The 18,153-nt window shown below is 40.3% G+C and overlaps 2 protein-coding genes and 1 non-coding gene across 4 annotated transcripts in view; 2 read left to right on the forward strand and 1 right to left on the reverse strand.

Annotated features, from left to right (window-relative positions):
• LOC138974056 (PR domain zinc finger protein 10-like) overlaps positions 1-2,402 on the forward strand; it is a 46,510-nt gene extending 44,108 nt beyond the window's left edge. For both annotated transcript variants that reach the window (XM_070346766.1, XM_070346767.1), the window contains exon 22: positions 412-2,402. In XM_070346766.1, coding sequence (XP_070202867.1) covers positions 412-699 — 288 coding nt within the window. In that variant the 3' untranslated portion in view covers positions 700-2,402. The remainder of the gene's footprint in view (positions 1-411) is intronic.
• A 6,137-nt stretch (positions 2,403-8,539) lies between these two features.
• LOC138974057 (transmembrane protein 218-like) lies at positions 8,540-14,745 on the reverse strand. The gene is made up of 3 exons (XM_070346768.1): positions 14,491-14,745; positions 11,962-12,064; positions 8,540-10,787 (listed from the first exon to the last, which is right to left on the reverse strand). Exons 1-3 carry the CDS (start codon positions 14,595-14,597, stop codon positions 10,647-10,649), a joined length of 351 nt encoding a protein of 116 aa, XP_070202869.1. The 5' UTR covers positions 14,598-14,745; the 3' UTR covers positions 8,540-10,646.
• A 263-nt stretch (positions 14,746-15,008) lies between these two features.
• Trnai-gau (transfer RNA isoleucine (anticodon GAU)) lies at positions 15,009-15,082 on the forward strand. Its single transcript has one exon. It is a non-coding gene; the product is annotated as a tRNA-Ile (tRNA).
• The last annotated feature ends 3,071 nt before the right edge of the window (positions 15,083-18,153 follow it).

Genomic DNA, 18,153 nt, shown 5'->3' on the forward strand with positions numbered 1-18,153 from the left:
ATCAGAATGGTCTCAGACTCCACTGAGTCATCAGAATGGTCTTAGGAATGAGCAGTGTTAGGACAGTCGGCTGGCTTTCTACGTGTAGACAACAAAAATTAATGTTGAGGTTATCTCTTGGATTTGGGGGGTCAAAGTCACAGCATTGAAATGTTTGCTGGAGAAGATCTATTCATTGCTTGTAGGAGGGCATGGTGTCTCAACTTTCCTATTTGTTTGGGGATTTCAAAGTTTTTTGGTTTTTTTAAGACAAGAATTAAGAAAAGTGTTGTCAGTTGCGTCAAATGTATTATTACGTCATGTCTTTTAGACAAAGGGACGTAATCGCTTCTCGTTTTTGCTAAGCTGAGAGAATCGCTGTCGGCTCTTGTACTGTTCTAAATGTGGCCATGACTTTGTGACGTGTTTCAGGTGCAGCCGAACGGCACCCTCCAGCCAGCCACCATAGAGCTGAGCCAGTTGACACAGGCTCTCAGCGCCCACCCCCACTTCGCCGCCCACACCGCGCAGCTGGCTCCTGGCACCACCCTCATCGCCGCAGCCTCCAACCCGCAGCAACAGCAAATGCTGAGTGCCCAGCCCGTCAACATCTCCATGGTTACCACTAACGGAGGTCAAGCTATTCCCGTGTCCATCCAGACAAACCAGGCCTTTGTGCCACGAACTTGGGCTTCTACCATACAGACTTTTCAACGCTAGTGTTGTTGGTGTGAATACTGATGCTTAGTTTGGTTGAGTATGTCAATATCTCAAAGTTACCACTAACGAAGGTCAGGCTATTCCCGTGTCCATCCAGACAAACCAGGCCTTTGTGCCACGGACTTGGGCTTCTACCATACAGACTGTTCAACGCTAGTGTTGTTGGTGTGAATACTGATGCTTAGTTTGGTTGAGCATGTCAATATCTCAAAGTTACCACTAACGCAGGTCAGGCTATTCCGGTGTCCATTCAGACAAACCAGGCCTTTGCGCCACGGACATGGGCGTCTACCAAACAGACTTTTCAAAGCTGGTGGTTTTCGTGGAAAGTGATGCCTGTCAGTGTCTACGTGGTAAACACTAACTGCACCATCTCTAGTTCCAGAAACTCGCAGAGTTGATCGTCAAATCCACAGACTTTTGAGGATCAGAGTTGCTTGTGAGCAAGAATGCTGAGTTTTTGTATGTTGCAATTGCTATGCCAAACAGAAATGTTAAACTGAACACACTGTTGAAAAACGGGTAAACTTTTGTAGAACTCAAAGAGCTGAACACAAAACAGTTTATTTTTTTTATAAAAAAATTGGTTGAGTGGTTACGGAAATACAAACGTTTTTGTGTCAAAATGTTGGCCTAAAATCGGAAAAGTTGTTACAATTTACAAACATTTAAAAGCACATTTCTCACGGAACTTGGAAGCAAAAAGGTTGTGGCGTCGAATTTTAATATATTTACCAAGAATTTATTTAAAAAGACAGCAAATATCACACATACAGTACTTGTTTGTATCCTTCACTGGCTGGAGTGTCAGAGATAAAAAAAAAGAAGAAATTCCTCTGATAGGAAAAACACCCCCGTCAAGGGAAATAGCCTTCTCAGTTGGTGGCAGTGAGAATGGTTCTTTCCCTTTGACCAACGGGGGTGTCCGTCTATAAGTCGTTGTATAATTTTAATCCACCAATAACTCCCTAACCGTGTGTTTGACTGGTCCCAATTTTTGTAAGGACCGTCTCAGGAATGTATAGAACCTGTTCACCAAGTTTGGTGACGATCGGTCCGTTCATTCTTGAGATCTACTTGCGAACACAAACACCGCCACAAACACATCGAGTGAAACCTATACACACCCCTATACCGGGGGTGTAAAAACATGAGGAAGCACCACTGTTTTACAAAAGAAAGGCAAGTGCAGAACTTTGTTCTTTGTAAAGAAAGCTTTCTTTCAGGTGAACAGCCAATGCTACTCTGGTTTCTGCATGGGTGGGATTCTTCCGGTATATGCCGGAAATCTAAATTCAATTATGGCCTTTTTTTTCTTTTTACATTTAGTCAAGTTATGACTAAATGTTTTAACATCGAGGGGGGAATCGAGACGAGGGTCGTGGTGTATGTGTGTGTGTATGTGTGTGTGTGTGTGTGTGTGTGTGTGTGCGTGTAGAGCGATTCAGACCAAACTACTGGACCGATCTTTATGAAATTTGACATGAAAGTTCCTGGGTATGATATCCCCATACGTTTTTTTCATTTTTTTGATAAATGTCTTTGATGACGTCATATCCGGCTTTTCGTGAAAGTTGAGGCGGCACTGTCACGCCCTCATTTTTCAACCAAATTGGTTGAAATTTTGGTCAAGTATTGTTCGACGAAGCCCGGACTTCGGTATTGCATTTCAGCTTGGTGGCTTAAAAATTAATTAATGACTTTGGTCATTCGTTGATGACACAACCATTTGTCGAGGATAGCGTAGGCACCCGGTCTGCTCCCCGCCTAAAAAAGGCCAGTGCCGTTCCGTCTTCGAGGGACTGCGTGGGTTTCATTTCGGAGTTTTCCTTCTCCTAGACGAGTTTCCTTCCATGGATGATGAGCCTCCTCTACCCTCGTTTTGAATTCAGAGTGGTCTTCTCTTAGGATAGCTGCCTGCCAGGGTTGACGAGCCTATCCTGCCCGGCTATTTGACCCATAGCTGGAGGTTGGTTCGTGGGCACCTGGGCATTTCCACACACCGGTGGGCCCGCATGCCGCACGTCTAGGGGCCAACCTCCTCCGAGTCCTTGTAGTCTAGCCTGGGGCCTTGCGGTACCCAGTTTACGCCTGTCGCCGCGATGGAGGCACTACATAGGGCTTGTTGTGGAGAGGTTATTGTACTGGCAGGAGAGACTGACGCATTCTGCTCTCTTTTCGCATTGTCCTAAAAAGGACAGACGGTGCTAGCCAGCGGTGAGGGCTGAAAGCGAGAAGTGACAAGCACAAGACACTTCGCCAACACACTAGACACGTCACACAACCGTTTGGCAGGCACTTTGGTCATTAAAAATCTGAAAATTGTAAAAAAAATATTTCTTTTATAAAACGATCCAAATTTACGTTCATCTTATTCTCCATCATTTGCTGATTCCAAAAACATATAAATATGTTATATTTGGATTAAAAACAAGCTCTGAAAATTAAATATATAAAAATTATTATCAAAATTAAATTGTCGAAATCAATTTAAAAACACTTTCATCTTATTCCTTGTCGGTTCCTGATTCCAAAAACATATAGATATGATATGTTTGGATTGAAAACACGCTCAGAAAGTTAAACCGAAGAGAGGTCAGAAAAGCGTGCTATCCTTCTCAGCGCAACTACTACCCCGCTCTTCTTGTCAATTTCACTGCCTTTGCCGTGAGCGGTGGGCTGACGATGCTTCGAGTATACGGTCTTGCTGCGTTGCATTGCGTTTAGTTTCATTCTGTGAGTTCGACAGCTACTTGACTAAATGTTGTATTTTCGCCTTACGCGACTTGTTTCTTTTTTTGTATGGTTCAGTTGAGGTTGATTTTTCAGGATTCATGACACTCAGTCCCACCCATGTTTCTGTTACCTAGAAGGTTTTTTGTTTTTTTTCTCCACATTTTAATGTTGTCTGTGTGTGTGTGTGTGCCATACATGTTACGAACATATATCGTCGCTGTCGTGCGCTAACCGTGTAACTGACAAAATATGACAAAAATGTTTTTTCATCTCAAACCCTAATCACAGACTTTACACATGTTTTCTATAAATATCTTGTGTCTGCGACCAATGCAAATGCTCTAATTTGTCACATGTTGTAAACGCATTTACCGGAAATCCTGTTTTCTCGGACACGCTAACCATGTATGTGCATGAGAGTTCGTTAGGAGTGTCACTTACACGGTTAGGCTCTCTCTCTCTTGTATATGTGCCACTTACACGGTTAGCTCTCTCTCTACCCGTGTAACTTCAGTCAGATTTTCTGTCGTCAAGCATGTAACTGAAATAATACGAACATTTTAGATAGTTTGCATTTTTTTTATTATATCACATGTTTACACATAGGTAAAGCATAAGAAACAAGTTCATGTCAAATGTGGGATGACGTTGCAGCCGTCGACAATGCGTTTTTTTAGGCTCTTGTAAAATCACTGATTCTGCAGTTGTACGGTTAGCGCACGACAGCGAAAATATTTATTTTACACTTTGAAGTTGAAATTGTACATAAATAAATTAAATATATTCAGCAGAAGCTAAACAAGTCGCGTAAGGCGAAAATACAATATTTAGTCAAGTAGCTGTCGAACTCACAGAATGAAACTGAACGCAATGCAACGCAGCAAGACCGTATACTCGTGGTCCACCGCTCACGGCATAGGCAGTGAAATTGACAAGAAGAGCGGGGTAGTGGTTACGCTATGCTGCATAGCACGCTTTTCTGTACCTCTCTTCGTTTTAACTTTCTGAGCGTGTTTTTAATCCAAACATATCATATCTATATGTTTTTGGAATCAGGAACCGACAAGGAATAAGATGAAAGTGTTTTTAAAACGATTTCGAAAAAAAAATTTGGATAATAATTTTTATATATTTAATTTTCAGAGCTTGTTTTTAATCCGAATATAACATATTTATATGTTTTTGGAATCAGCAAATGATGGAGAATAAGATAAACGTAAATTTGGATCGTTTTATAAATTTTTATTTTTTTTTACAATTTTCAGATTTTTAATGACCAAAGTCATTAATTAATTTTTAAGCCACCAAGCTGAAATGCAATACCGAACCCCGGGCTTCGTCGAAGATTACTTGACCAAAATTTCAACCAATTTGGTTGAAAAATGAGGGCGTGACAGTGCCGCCTCAACTTTCACGAAAAGCCGGATATGACGTCATCAAAGACATTTATCAAAAAAATGAAAAAAACGTTCGGGGATATCATACCCAGGAACTCTCATGTCAAATTTCATAAAGATCGGTCCAGTAGTTTAGTCTGAATCGCTCTACACACACACACACACAGACACACATACACCATACCCTCGTTTCGATTCCCCCTCGATGTTAAAATATTTAGTCAAAACTTGACTAAATATAAAAAGACTGAGTGTCTAATCAGATGTTATACTTATTATAGCGCAGTATGATATTCTTCTTACTGATGTTATACTTTACTGCAGTATGACATTATTCTTACTGATGTTATACTTTACTGCAGTATGACATTATTCTTACTGATGTTATACTTTACTGCAGTATGACATTATTCTTACTGATGTTATACTTTACTGCAGTATGACATTATTCTTACTGATGTTATACTTTACTGCAGTGTGAAATTATTCTTAATGATGTTATATATGTATGATATGCTTCTAACTGATGTACAAAATTAACCTAATTTATCTAAGTAGCACACATTTATAGATTGTTTTCCAAGAATCACTCACTATGTACATTTGGAGTGATATTCACACCTCTGAAAATATCATAAAAACATCTAAGTCTAATACTGGTCTTCATATCATTACATATTAATATATATAATAGTTACTTTTCAGATATCATCATGTGTGTACTAACAAATTAGCAAGTGTTTGAATAAGTATTAAATATGCTTAAAGGTGTTATATAACATCTTCACAATTAATTTATTTCTTTGATGTAATGCTGAAGTGAGATTAAATGTGTGGTGTGTCTGGCTAGCAAACATATATAACATAGTGCATGCATGTGAGAAATCTTGGTTAAAATATACGGCAAGCAGCCTCTTTCCAATTGAAATGTTTTCTGTTGATATTGAATTTTTTTCCGTGCCAGGCGATTTTGTTTTTGTTTTTTTGGTACAATGTGCATGTTCTATCACATGTATTATTAAGTCTTAACTTGTTATAAGATGAAAAATAAATTGCTTCAATGAAAATGTGTATTCAGTGTGTGTTATGATGTCTGTGTGTACATGTACATGTAAGTGTGAAACTGTTGTTTTTGTGTACAGTAGCAGATGTCATTTTCACAGAAATATTACCAAGCCAGCTGTTTGCCAGTTCCTCTGTGTGCGTGTGTGTGTAGCTTGCCTCACTCTCCTGGCTTTTACTTTTTGTTTGTATGTTCGATTGCTTGCACAGTGAGATAGAGATCAGATACACGCAGACATGAAAACGGAGACGGAGATAAAGTGAGCAGCGAGACAGAGAGGGAAAGGTCGGTCTTGGTATCCATAGATGAACAGTGAATCACTTTGATTAGTACTTTGCAATAACAACAAATACTGCACCCAGTAAAAAAAAAACAAGAAGGGCAAAGCCCATACGACTCACATGCTTGACCTTGCCATGACCTTGACCTTCAGGGTCAAGGTCAAATAACTAAACCTAGCAATGACATCATACACTAAGAACTGCTTTACACACTTTTCCTACCAAAATACATGTGACCTTGACCCAATAAGGTCAAGGTCATGCAACACAAAGCTGTTAATTCAAGACATAGGAAGTACAATGGTGCTTATTGGCTCTTTCTACCATGAGATATGGTCACTTTTAGTGGTTCACTACCTTATTTTGGTCACATTTCATAAGGGTCAAATTGACCTTGACCTTGATCATATGTGACCAAATGTGTCTCATGATGAAAGCATAACATGTGCCCCACATATTTTTTAAGTTTGAAACAGTTATCTTCCATAGTTCAGGGTCAAGGTCACTTCAAAATATGTATACAATCCAACTTTGAAGAGCTCCTGTGACCTTGACCTTGAAGCAAGGTAAACCAAACTGGTATCAAAAGATGGGGCTTACTTTGCCCTATATATCATATATAGGTGAGGTATTCAATCTCAAAAACTTCAGAGAAAATGTGAAAAATAGCTTTTTTTTGACAACATTTATGGCCCCTGCGACCTTGACGCAAGGTCAAGATGCTATGTTTTTTGGGGCCTTGTCATCATACACCATCTTGCCAAATTTGGTACTGATAGACTGAATAGTGTCCAAGAAATATCCAACGTTAAAGTTTTCCGGACGGACGGACGACTCGGGCGCGTACATAGACTCACTTTTGTTTCGCATGTGAGTCAAAAAGGTAGAAAACGACCAGAAAAGTAAGAGAAGTAAGAAAATCATGCATAGCAGACAAAGAGAGAGAACGCCAGACAGATAGAAGAGAATGGAGGCAGCTTAAGAGAGAGACAGACAAGACGGACAGCCAGACATGATGAAAACAAAGAGAACAAAGCAACACACAATGACACTTCCAATGCATCTTTCTGCATTTTCAATGGTATGGTATACGTACCATCATACGAACTGTCAGTTACCTAGTAATTACAGAGGTCATAAATTCAAGTGAGGCTAAAGATAGAAGGCACATGGACTATGACACTGAAAATCAAAAAACGTTTGCACATTTTGTTTGTTTTGGTTTAAAAAGTACTTGTCGAAGTCTCGTCGCAAGTTATCGTAATCCATATGTTAAATTCTCCCGTTAGGGTCACCACCATAAGCTTGAGCTTGTTGATGATACGTAACATGTATCATGTTCAAATACATATGAATTGTTGAATAAACACTGTTTAAACCAAAATCAAAAAACAAGAAAGGTAGTTTGTTGGAACGTTTGATATTGACAAAACAAAACGTTACAATCACAAATTTGTCGACCCAACGGTCTTTTAAGTGTCTTTTACATATTTGTGATTGTAATGTATTGTTCTGTCAATAACAAACGTTCCAACAAATTACCTTTCTTGTTTTTTGATTCTGAATTTTGGAACGTTGGCAGACTCTTTGTTTTTTGGATTTTTTTTATGACATTGACACTGAAAGATCAACACCACCTTTCTTTTTCAAAGAAAAAAAGTGATGGTTTTTGATGCCTGCAGCTGTTTGGAACTGACTTTAGCAATTATTCACTTAAGTTAAATGGTTCATATTTCTTGACAGCAAAATCTTAGACGAGTAAGGCTGAAACTGCAAAAATAAGCATCACTTTCAAACCAAAGAAAAAACGATCATGAAACCCTACTTTTTTTTAATGAAAATTAAAAGGGGAAACCAAGGGCCGAGGTTACAATATATCATTGACCACTCAATTTCTATTAAGAGGTTGTACATGTAATAAGAGGTCACACAAATGAATAAATTATGAATACATGTTTGAAACTGAACCTCCTACATATCGGATTATCCAAAACTTGTAATCAACACATTATTCACTTTTACATGGGTGGGATTGAAAAATGTCATGCATCCTGAAGAATGTTAAGGGGGGGGGGTGGGGGGTGGGTCTGGGGCCCCCAGACGCTGAAGGATTTGTATAAACAACCAAAAAAACGTCACCACAGATATTACGAATCCGGATTTCCGGAATATACCCGAAGAATCCCACCCATGCTTTTAGAAGGTTTTAATCAATACATAATGTACCACTAACACAAGCACTATGCACCCTTAGAATCACACTAGGCTGCTTCAGACACACCTCATGGATGCACATATCATGTATGTATATATCACAGAATGTACTCCCAATTGTATAATAAAAACAAAAACCATACATCACATACATGACCTAAGTTTTAATCACATTTACTTCACACAAAGTACATGGAAAACTAAGCATTATCTAGGCTTGAAATTAAACAAACACATTTACTTCTGAACTAAAAATACATGGACATGTCAAAAAACAAATGGAAACCTGTCACCGCATTGACATCATCATTCATATAAAAAAATGTTCACATCCAAACATAGTATTCCAACATCTAAAACACTAGTACATGCACGCACACCAAATCTCTCTCTCTCAATTAAAACAAGAAGGGCAAAGCCCATACGACTCACATGCTTTACACATTTTTCCTACCAAAATACATGTGACCTTGACCCAAGGTCAAGGTAATCCAAGGTCATGCAACACAAAGCTGTTAATTCAAGACATAGGAAGTACAATGGTGCTTATTGGCTCTTTCTACCATGAGATATGGTCACTTTTAGTGGTTCACTACCTTATTTTGGTCACATTTCATAAGGGTCAAAGTGACCTTGACCTTGATCATATGTGACCAAATGTGTCTCATGATGAAAGCATAACACGTGCCCCACATAATTTTTAAGTTTGAAACAGTTATCTTCCATAGTTCAGGGTCAAGGTCACTTCAAAATATGTATACAATCCAACTTTGAAGAGCTCCTGTGACCTTGACCTTGAAGCAAGGTAAACCAAACTGGTATCAAAAGATGGGGCTTACTTTGCCCTATATATCATATATAGGTGAGGTATTGAATCTCAAAAACTTCAGAGAAAATGTGAAAAATGTGAAAAATAGCTGTTTTTTAGGCAACATTTATGGCCCCTGCGACCTTGACCTTGAAGCAAGGTCAAGATGCTATGTATGTTTTTTGGGGCCTTGTCATCATACACCATCTTGCCAAATTTGGTACTGATAGACTGAATAGTGTCCAAGAAATATCCAACGTTAAAGTTTTCCGGACGGACGGACGGACGGACGGACGGACGGACGGACGACTCGGGTGAGTACATAGACTCACTTTTGCTTCGCATGTGAGTCAAAAAACAAAACCCAAAAATCTCTTTATCACTGTCTCAAATAGGGCGGGGATGTAGCTCAGTCAGTAGCGCGCTGGATAATTGTATCCAGTTGGCCGGTGTCAGCGTGAGTTCGTCCCCACGTTCGGCGAGAGATTTATTTCTCAGAGTCAACTTTGTGTGCAGACTCTCCTCGGTGTCCGAACACCCCCGTGTGTACACGCAAGCACCAGACCAAGTGCGCACGAAAAAGATCCTGTAATCCATGTCAGAGTTCGGTGGGTTATAGAAACACGAAAATACCCAGCATGCTTCCTCCGAAAGCAGCGTATGGCTGCCTAAATGGCGGGGTAAAAACGGTCATACATGTAAAAGCCGTGGGAGTTTCAGCCCATGAACGAACAAACAAACTGTCTCAAATATGTCTGCACACTCATTCTCACGGGCAGTACATTTGTACAATTAATACCCCCCAATATAAGTAACCCTCTGTTTTAACTTATTTAAGACCATGTTTTCTCAGACTTTCTGTTCATAACCTGTGTAAATTTAGCCCCATTTTAAGACTCCCTCTTTTTTGACACCTGATTATCTCACATTTTTGCGGTCTTAAAAGGGGGGGGGGGTTTCTATTTCATCCACACAGCAACCACACTTTACTCATCATATACTTGCACACACACACGCACACTTTAACAGTGGAACCCCCCTTTTAGGACCTCTACAAATCTGAGAAACGAGATGAGGATGATTATAATGATGTAGCTAGACTCCCACCTTCCATGCAACTTTAAAAAGTGTATGAACCGAAAACCTGAAAAAGTAAGGTCTTAAAAGCGATCAAGTCTTAAAGTGTGTGTTGTGTGTGTGTTTGCTGTGTGTGCTGTGTGTGTGTTTGCGTGTTAAAAGGGGGATTCCACTGCAGCTGCACACACTGTGTCTTGAAATGAATGTAACGTTAGAAAGATTATGAACAGAAAAAAACCAAGATTTTAAAGCAATCAAGCCTTAAAGTGGGTGAATGTCGCAGTGTGTCTGTCAAAAGGGGAATTCCACTGTAGCAACACACACTCTTTCACACAAGCAAACTAACACAACGGAAAAGCGTCCGCCCTCCACTATGCACGCAATCTGCGCAATCGTTTGGCGTAGACGGGCTCCATGGCGTGTTTGACCAGGTACATGACCAGACCCACCACTGTGAAGACAGCAAGCACAGCCACTAGCACGGAGCGGTACACGATGGAGTAATCGTAGATCTGCACGGAACACACATTCAAACATTATTAACACCAGTACAGTGGAATCCTCCTTTTAAGACCTTCAAAAATCTGAGAAATTCAGGTCTTAAACAGGAGGGAGTCTTTAAATGGGGGTAAATTTACAGAGGTTATGAACAGAAAGTCTAAGAAAACAAGGTCTTAAAATGGAGGAAGTCTTAAATTGGGGGTGTCTTACAAGGGGGGTTCCACTGTAGCATCAGTACACCTTGTCAGATTTCACATCAGTTGTTAACCTTCACCGTGAGCCTCCCAAAAGAGATTTTTTTTTTGAGACTTCATGTAAATTGTAATCCTCTAACACCATAGAACCTTCCAGTCGACCAATTTGCGAAGGATTATCTTTGTAACCAAACAAAAAAACAATGATGTCATTTGAACTACCGTACACAGTCCGGATGTTGATGGTCGTGTACGTCCCATGTGGAATTAAAGAAGGCATTTTAAGGTGTTAATCTCTATTCGGATGGCGAGGGTCGTGTACGACTACGAGCCTGACTCTGCAAAGTGGAGGTAAAGAGTTTATCCCTTTTCAGATGGCATGGGTCGTGTAGTGTACGACCCATACTTTTTACATTGAATCCTTCTTTAGAAAGTACGGGTTGTACGCGACCCACATCATCCAGACTGTGTAGTCCAAAGCATGATCCAGTGAAGGTTAAAATATGAGATAGTGAACCGAACACCCCCTCTTTTTCGCTCTACAGTTGCCTTATTCACACACAGAGTGTAATCAATACTTTGGGGCTTATACTAAAGTCTGTCCTTTGTTGGGGGAAGTCGACTTCGTGAATGGCTGCACAGCTCAAGCTTTAGCACGGAGTTTTTGATAAAAAGACAAGTTTGCGAAATGGACTTCGGGCTCAATTCAGGACCACCCTAAGGCAAGAAATACAATCCTTCAGCACACATAATCTACCTTCTGTGTCATGCATGCAGACATAGACACATCTATACATGTATCACACTTTATTTTTTAAGCTTATTCACACACACACACTAGTCACTATTAAAGTACATTTTTAATTTCAAGCTTATTCACACACACTATTTAAGTTGTAAGTACATTTTTTTTATTTCAGGCACACATCCCCCCCCCCCCCCCCCCCCCCCCCCCCCCCCCCCTCCCCCGGACACACACAAAGATCCTTACCACAGCCTGTTCATCTTCCGTTGGGAACTGCGGCTCACGAGGGATAACCACCAGTATTCCAGTAAAAATACCCGCCACGACAATGAGAACTGGCCCAAGTTTTCTGAAACAATACCATTCAAATACAATCATTCCAAGATTTGAATCATGTGTTCAGTATTGACGTTAACCGGTAATTATCGGCATTTTACCGGTTGAAATGAGAAAATACCGGTATTGGCGTTAACCGGTAATTATCGGGAGTTTACCGGTTGAAATGAGAAAATACTGGAAAATAATTGGTTGATTTTTAGAACTACTTTTGTTTTTGCTGGTAAAACAACAAAACCAGTACTCTGAGTTGGACTCTCACTGGTTCCAATGACCAGCCTACCTTTTTTTTCTGGATAGTTTTCATCATAAAAGTTTGTGTACCAGTTTGAAAAAATATTAGCGCCACCACTGACACTGGTATTCCAAGATTTGAGTCATGAGTTTGGTTGTACACTGTAACTGCTTATAACTTATGAGTTTCTTAATAATCACAATTTTATATGATGTTCCCTTTTTTAAACAGATACTTACACAAGTTACAGTAGCACATGCCAAAAGAGTTAAAGACAGATACAAACATTATAATAAGGCCTAAAAAAAAAAAATAGGTGTGGTTACGGTAACCCGACCTACCCTATTTTTAGGGGCCGACCCTATAGTATAACTTTTTTTTACATTAAATTTGTCCAAAAAAAACAAAAAACAAAAAACAACAACCGAGTGCAGAAAACGCAATGAAAGCGAAAGCGCTCGAGTCGCACACTTATTTCCCTGTCAAGTAGATTTAATTTGTACACATTAGAAAAAAAAGTAAAACAAAAAAAAAGTGATTGCCTACCTTCCTACCCTATTTTTTTTTGGCTATGTTACCTTAACCACACCTATTTTTTTTTTGGCCTAACCTTTAACCAGACCTGGGAACCCCTGTTTTGTACTTGGAGTATATTCTCAAACAAACTTGGCGTATTTTCAAAAAAATGAGCGTACTCCACACAACATTTGAACATCACAGGGACGTTGCTACAAATTCTCATCTTTAGGACAAATGTCCTCTTCAGCATCAATAGGACATTTGACCGCTTTCAGAAATTTCAATAGGACGTCAGATTTTTTTCATTTTCAAGAATGATGCTCGCCGTGTTCCCCACTGTTTTAGACCCTAATGTAGCACAGGATGCCCTTGAATAGCCAAACGTGTTCAGCTTTTGTTGAACTTTGGCAGGCTTTAGTTTTTTTTTCGGTGGCATAACTTAGTGCGCTTCGTCAAAATCAACTGAAAGCAAAAGCAGATGCAAGACTTAGTTTGAGTTGTCTCCCACACTCCTAACTTTAATGTGCTGCAGACAGGTGTCACCCAAACGCAAGATCCGCACTGCATAGCTTCAGTGCACCTGTACGCGAGTGTTTGGTCGCTTTTTGAAAGTGTGTATCTTGAAAGGAACATTTAACGAATATTGCGCTGTCCGAAGGAATTGAGTTATTATCAGACAATGGCAGCGCTCAGTTGAAAACGATAGGACATCTGACTGCCATGCGGCAATGTGAATCGGACATTTGAGCCTCTTAATCGGTTTATGTCCGATGCCTAACGACATACCTGCATCGATGATTCAAACATGCTTCGCACGCGTCCGTTGCAGTTATAATAAGTGCTTCTTAAATTTCAATGTTTATAATGACAAAAGCTGTAATCATTAATCAAATGCCAAGTTATAAAGTTATTTTTAATCATTAAAATAAACAGTGCCCCAGTAAATAGACAAGAATAACAGGGATGCGCTTGTGAAGAAAAATAGTTTAAGAATTTTTCTCGTCGTAATTTTTGTTCAACGGACCGTACTGATCGCATTTCAGGCACAAAGGCGTACAAAATACAGCGAAATCGTATGGGTTCCCAGGTCTGCTTAACCCTTCCACAAACAGCAGCATATGTGACGTCAAGAGGAGCAGTCTCAGCGAACAACAAAAAGAACAGTTTAAAATAAAAATGTTTTAACCTAATAGCTTCACAAAACAAATATAAATTATGTATGCAGTATATTAGGAACCATGACACAAATACTGTTGTGGGTTTTTTACACACACTTTGTGCCAGAAACAGTTGTGACAGCACCATCAGTGAACAGTTTCAATGGAAGGCTGGACAATTTCTGGGCAGACAGACCAGAGAAATTCTCGCCAACGTGCTACCAATAACCGCCCGCGCATGCCACCAAAAAAGTGTTATTGGAGTACCATTCGACAGGATCGATGAACAGGCCTAAAGCCTTAAACATCGCAAGTTCAAGTTCAAGTTCAAGTTCAAGAGTAGGATGTAAGATCTCTTCGTGCAAACCCATACAAGCTTTGTTCGTCTGCTACACTTTTTACAACAGTCATTGAATCTGAACACAAATATACAGTGCTCACTCAAAGCTGACAGTTCTACACCTTTAATATTGGCGATTTATGAAATAAATCTGTGACTTAACTTCACTACTACACTTGGTGACTTACGAGATGCCAGTCGATGCTCTGGTCAGCAGCAGACAGAAGAAAATGCAAATTCCCCACACAAATGCAATCAGAAACAAGCCAACGCCCACACCCAATACACGAGCCATGCTTCTGTTGTAACCATCAGCTTTCCAGTCTGTTCGTAAACATCAAAACAAGAACACTGTTGCACAAAAACCGTGACAAGCTAGTCAACTTTTGCAAGTCGAGACAGCGTCCATAGATTCCATTTTGAGCGGGGTTCCGCAAGGGCTCTCTGTTGGATATTCTCATTGGCTGGAGCCACTGGTCTTACACCAATAAAATGAGCTAATACAAACAATCTGTCACCTCGTTTACCTCAAGTATCTTTGACTTTGCTAAGGCTATAAAGAAGTATTTTGATCAAAATAAAGACTAACTGACTTAATAAAAGAATATAAGTTTACACATTTTTACATTAAAAATGAAAGAAACAGCGTCGAGTGTGTAAATGGAGGTCTGACATTATAATTGTTAATTTCTTTCCGTGCACACATGGCCCGTTAGCTCAGTTGGTTAGAGCGCCGTGCTGATAACGCGGAGGTCGTGGGTTCGACCCCCATGCGGGCCAGGATACTTTTTATTCCCGAGTCCTGTGAAATGTTTATTTTTTATTCAAGTTGTTTAGATCTTTATCAATTAGGTTTATTTTGTTACTATACGGATAAACGCATCCATAACCTTGATTCTAATCATCAACTTGAATACGGTTACAGAGGTTCCTGGATGAATGCTCAAAACTCAAGATAATGATGATTGTGTTCTTGTTGACGAGCATTCTGATCATTACATCGCTCAACGCCAATTATCTCTCTGACCGGACGCGAAAGTCCTACGCGAATCTATCAAAACATGTTGTTTGCGAGCCGTGTTCGCGAGACGAAATTATTTGCAGATTGGCATAATGGCAGACTTCGACAGTGATCTCCGTTCTGTTCTTCACAGTTATGATAAAGACATCGTTCTAAGGTCAAAACTTGACAAGTCGAAATTTTGGGGCTGCTGCCGGAAGGAGACCGTAATATATGGTTGCCGCATCACTACAGAAAAACTCGTCTGCTTCAGCGAACGCCGAAACCAAACGGTTGATTATCACGTGACACTTTTGCCACGTTTTGAGTTGTTTGCACAGTAAATACAGCCGCGAAAAAATAGCTCCCTTGAAACTGTCTTACAAATCAATTCCTTTGTAATTTAAAAATTACACAACACCATGAAAAATCATTATCGACTCGATGACGATCGCGAATCTGCTTATATCAATAATACATTACAAAAAGCTCTAAATATGTTAAAAAAAAAATCGGTTTCCTTGGAAACTCAAGGCATCCTGTCAGGGAGAGAATGAGCCGAACTCATTTTGACCTGAGGTCAGGATGGTTGACGAGGTCAACTTGATGCTATTGGTATTTCGCTCATTACCCTGGCATTTGTGAAGCGGATATTTTGATCCCGATGATGAAGTTTAACGTTTGTCAATAGCCTAACTAGTTGCAGACACAATGTTTATCTGCAGAATATTCTAATTTGTCACTGATCATCAGTTTGTGGAGAAACTCCACTGTGACCCCTATGTTCACGGTCGTCCTGCGGCATGAGAGAAGGGGGGGGGGGGGGGGGGGGGGGGGGGTTCTCGCATATTTCCAACTCGAGTCATGTCCCAAATAGAATCTTGTACTGGGGACAATAATATTGAACAACTCAGAGGGGGTGGGGTGCGGTGGTGGGTGGGTGGGGGGGGGGGGGTGGCGGTGGCGGTACAGGAAACCCGTACAACAAAGACAAGACAGTGCAGAGATACAGCCCCCACGCAGTATTGATACACGAGAGAGAGAGAGAGAGAGAGAGAGAGAGAGAGAGAGAGAGAGAGAGAGAGAGAGAGAGAGAGAGACAGACTGAGAGAGAGAGAGAGAGGGGGGGGGGACAGAGAGAGGGACAGACTGAAAGAGAGAGGAAGAGAGAGAGGGGGGGATAGAGAGAAAGAGAGAGAGGGCTGGGGGACAGAGAGAGGGACAGACCGAAAGAGAGAGGAAGAGAGAGGAAGAGAGAGAGAGGGGGATAGAGAGAAAGAGAGAGAGAGAAAGGTAAAAGAAAGAGAGAGAGAGAGAGAGAGAGAGAGAGAGAGAGAGAGAGAGAGAGAGAGAGAGAGAGAGAGAGAACGAAGTAGGCATAAGTTGAAATGTTTGCTGCCGTGATCGCGTGCAAGCTTTGTGTGGGCGGAGCTCTGGTTGTTAGTAAGGGTGAATGCCTGCAACAACATGACCTGTTCATGAAATGATCCATAAAAACAGATAGACTGTTTCATAAGTGTCTGTCTGTCTGTCTATTTCAAAGATCTTTGGGTCGACGTACTAGTAAATGTAATGCTTTGTTTTATCAATAATAAACGTTATATTACCTACTATTCTTGTTTTATTTTTATTCTGTCAATGAAAAGTGTTATGCTTAATGCTCACGTGTGACGAACAAAGTGTACTGCTGAAAAAATCGTTAGTGTTACAGAAGTATATGCAATCATCAAAATCAGTATTCAGCTAACTAAGAGACATGCTTAACGCCGGACATCCAAATCAATGTCTGGAAATCTACATAGGGACAGAAACGAGCCAGTCGGTATCTCTTTGAAGTTGGAATTACGAAAGTCAACGTTTATTTTATATATGTGTTTTTCAGAAACTGTACCACTTAACAGGTTAATGATGGTTTGGTATGTTTCCTGGTCCGGTAAACAGAATTTTGTGTAGCCTCCATTTCCAAGATGCTCCTCAAAACGAATACGACATTGTGACCTTTTAGTCAGTTTCCATGGCTGGATTTGGCTAACACTGACAGTCAGGTGCTGGTGTGAAGTAGTGACTGAGAAAGTTTATCTGAAATGCTCCAGTGTGATTATTATCTCACTTGTATCACAGTTACACGGGGGATAACCGGTCAAAGGCCGAACAGAAGCCGAAGGCCGCTCATGACACGTGTGAAGGCAAGTTTTGTCTGTTTTCTAGGTACTGTTTGATTTATGTCGGGATTTAAGGTAAGCTACTGATTCAGCGATGACTAAATTTGTTTCTCGATGCATAAAAAATCAGGGAGCGATTGATATTTGCCCGTAAATAGCCTTCAAAGCTGAAAATGTCCGCGATCGAGCACCGGAAATGGCTGTTCGATGGGTTTTGCAAGTAGAAATGTGCTTTATTTCACCAAATCAGCTCGTATTTGGTGTGGGTACGGGATTCTAGAGGACGAAGGAGTCATAAGATGTGCAAAGAAGTGCTATTTGGGAGTAGAATAAATCTTCCGAGACAGTAGACAAGAGAAGGTCATATTTGACAGATGCACGTAGGCCGATTGTCTTTCCGACAAGCGAATGATACAGCAGATTAATCATTCGTTTTGACCAGAAACCTAGTCTCTAGTTTTTATGAATGAGTTTTTTAATTAAAACAATCACGAGAACTCTCTCGCTTAGCCTAATGGCTGTTCGATGGGTTTCGCAAGTAGAAATGTGCTTTATTTCACCAAATCAGCTCGTATTTGACATCGGTTTGGTATATATATATATATTTTCTAATCCTACAGCGAACTGGATAGCAGACGCGGCACGACTGTTGCACCACACTTTGAAGTAATCCCACACTTTGAAGTAAA

Source organism: Littorina saxatilis, linkage group LG8 (genome assembly GCF_037325665.1).
Source record: "Littorina saxatilis isolate snail1 linkage group LG8, US_GU_Lsax_2.0, whole genome shotgun sequence".
NCBI classification, from domain to species: domain Eukaryota; kingdom Metazoa; phylum Mollusca; class Gastropoda; order Littorinimorpha; family Littorinidae; genus Littorina; species Littorina saxatilis.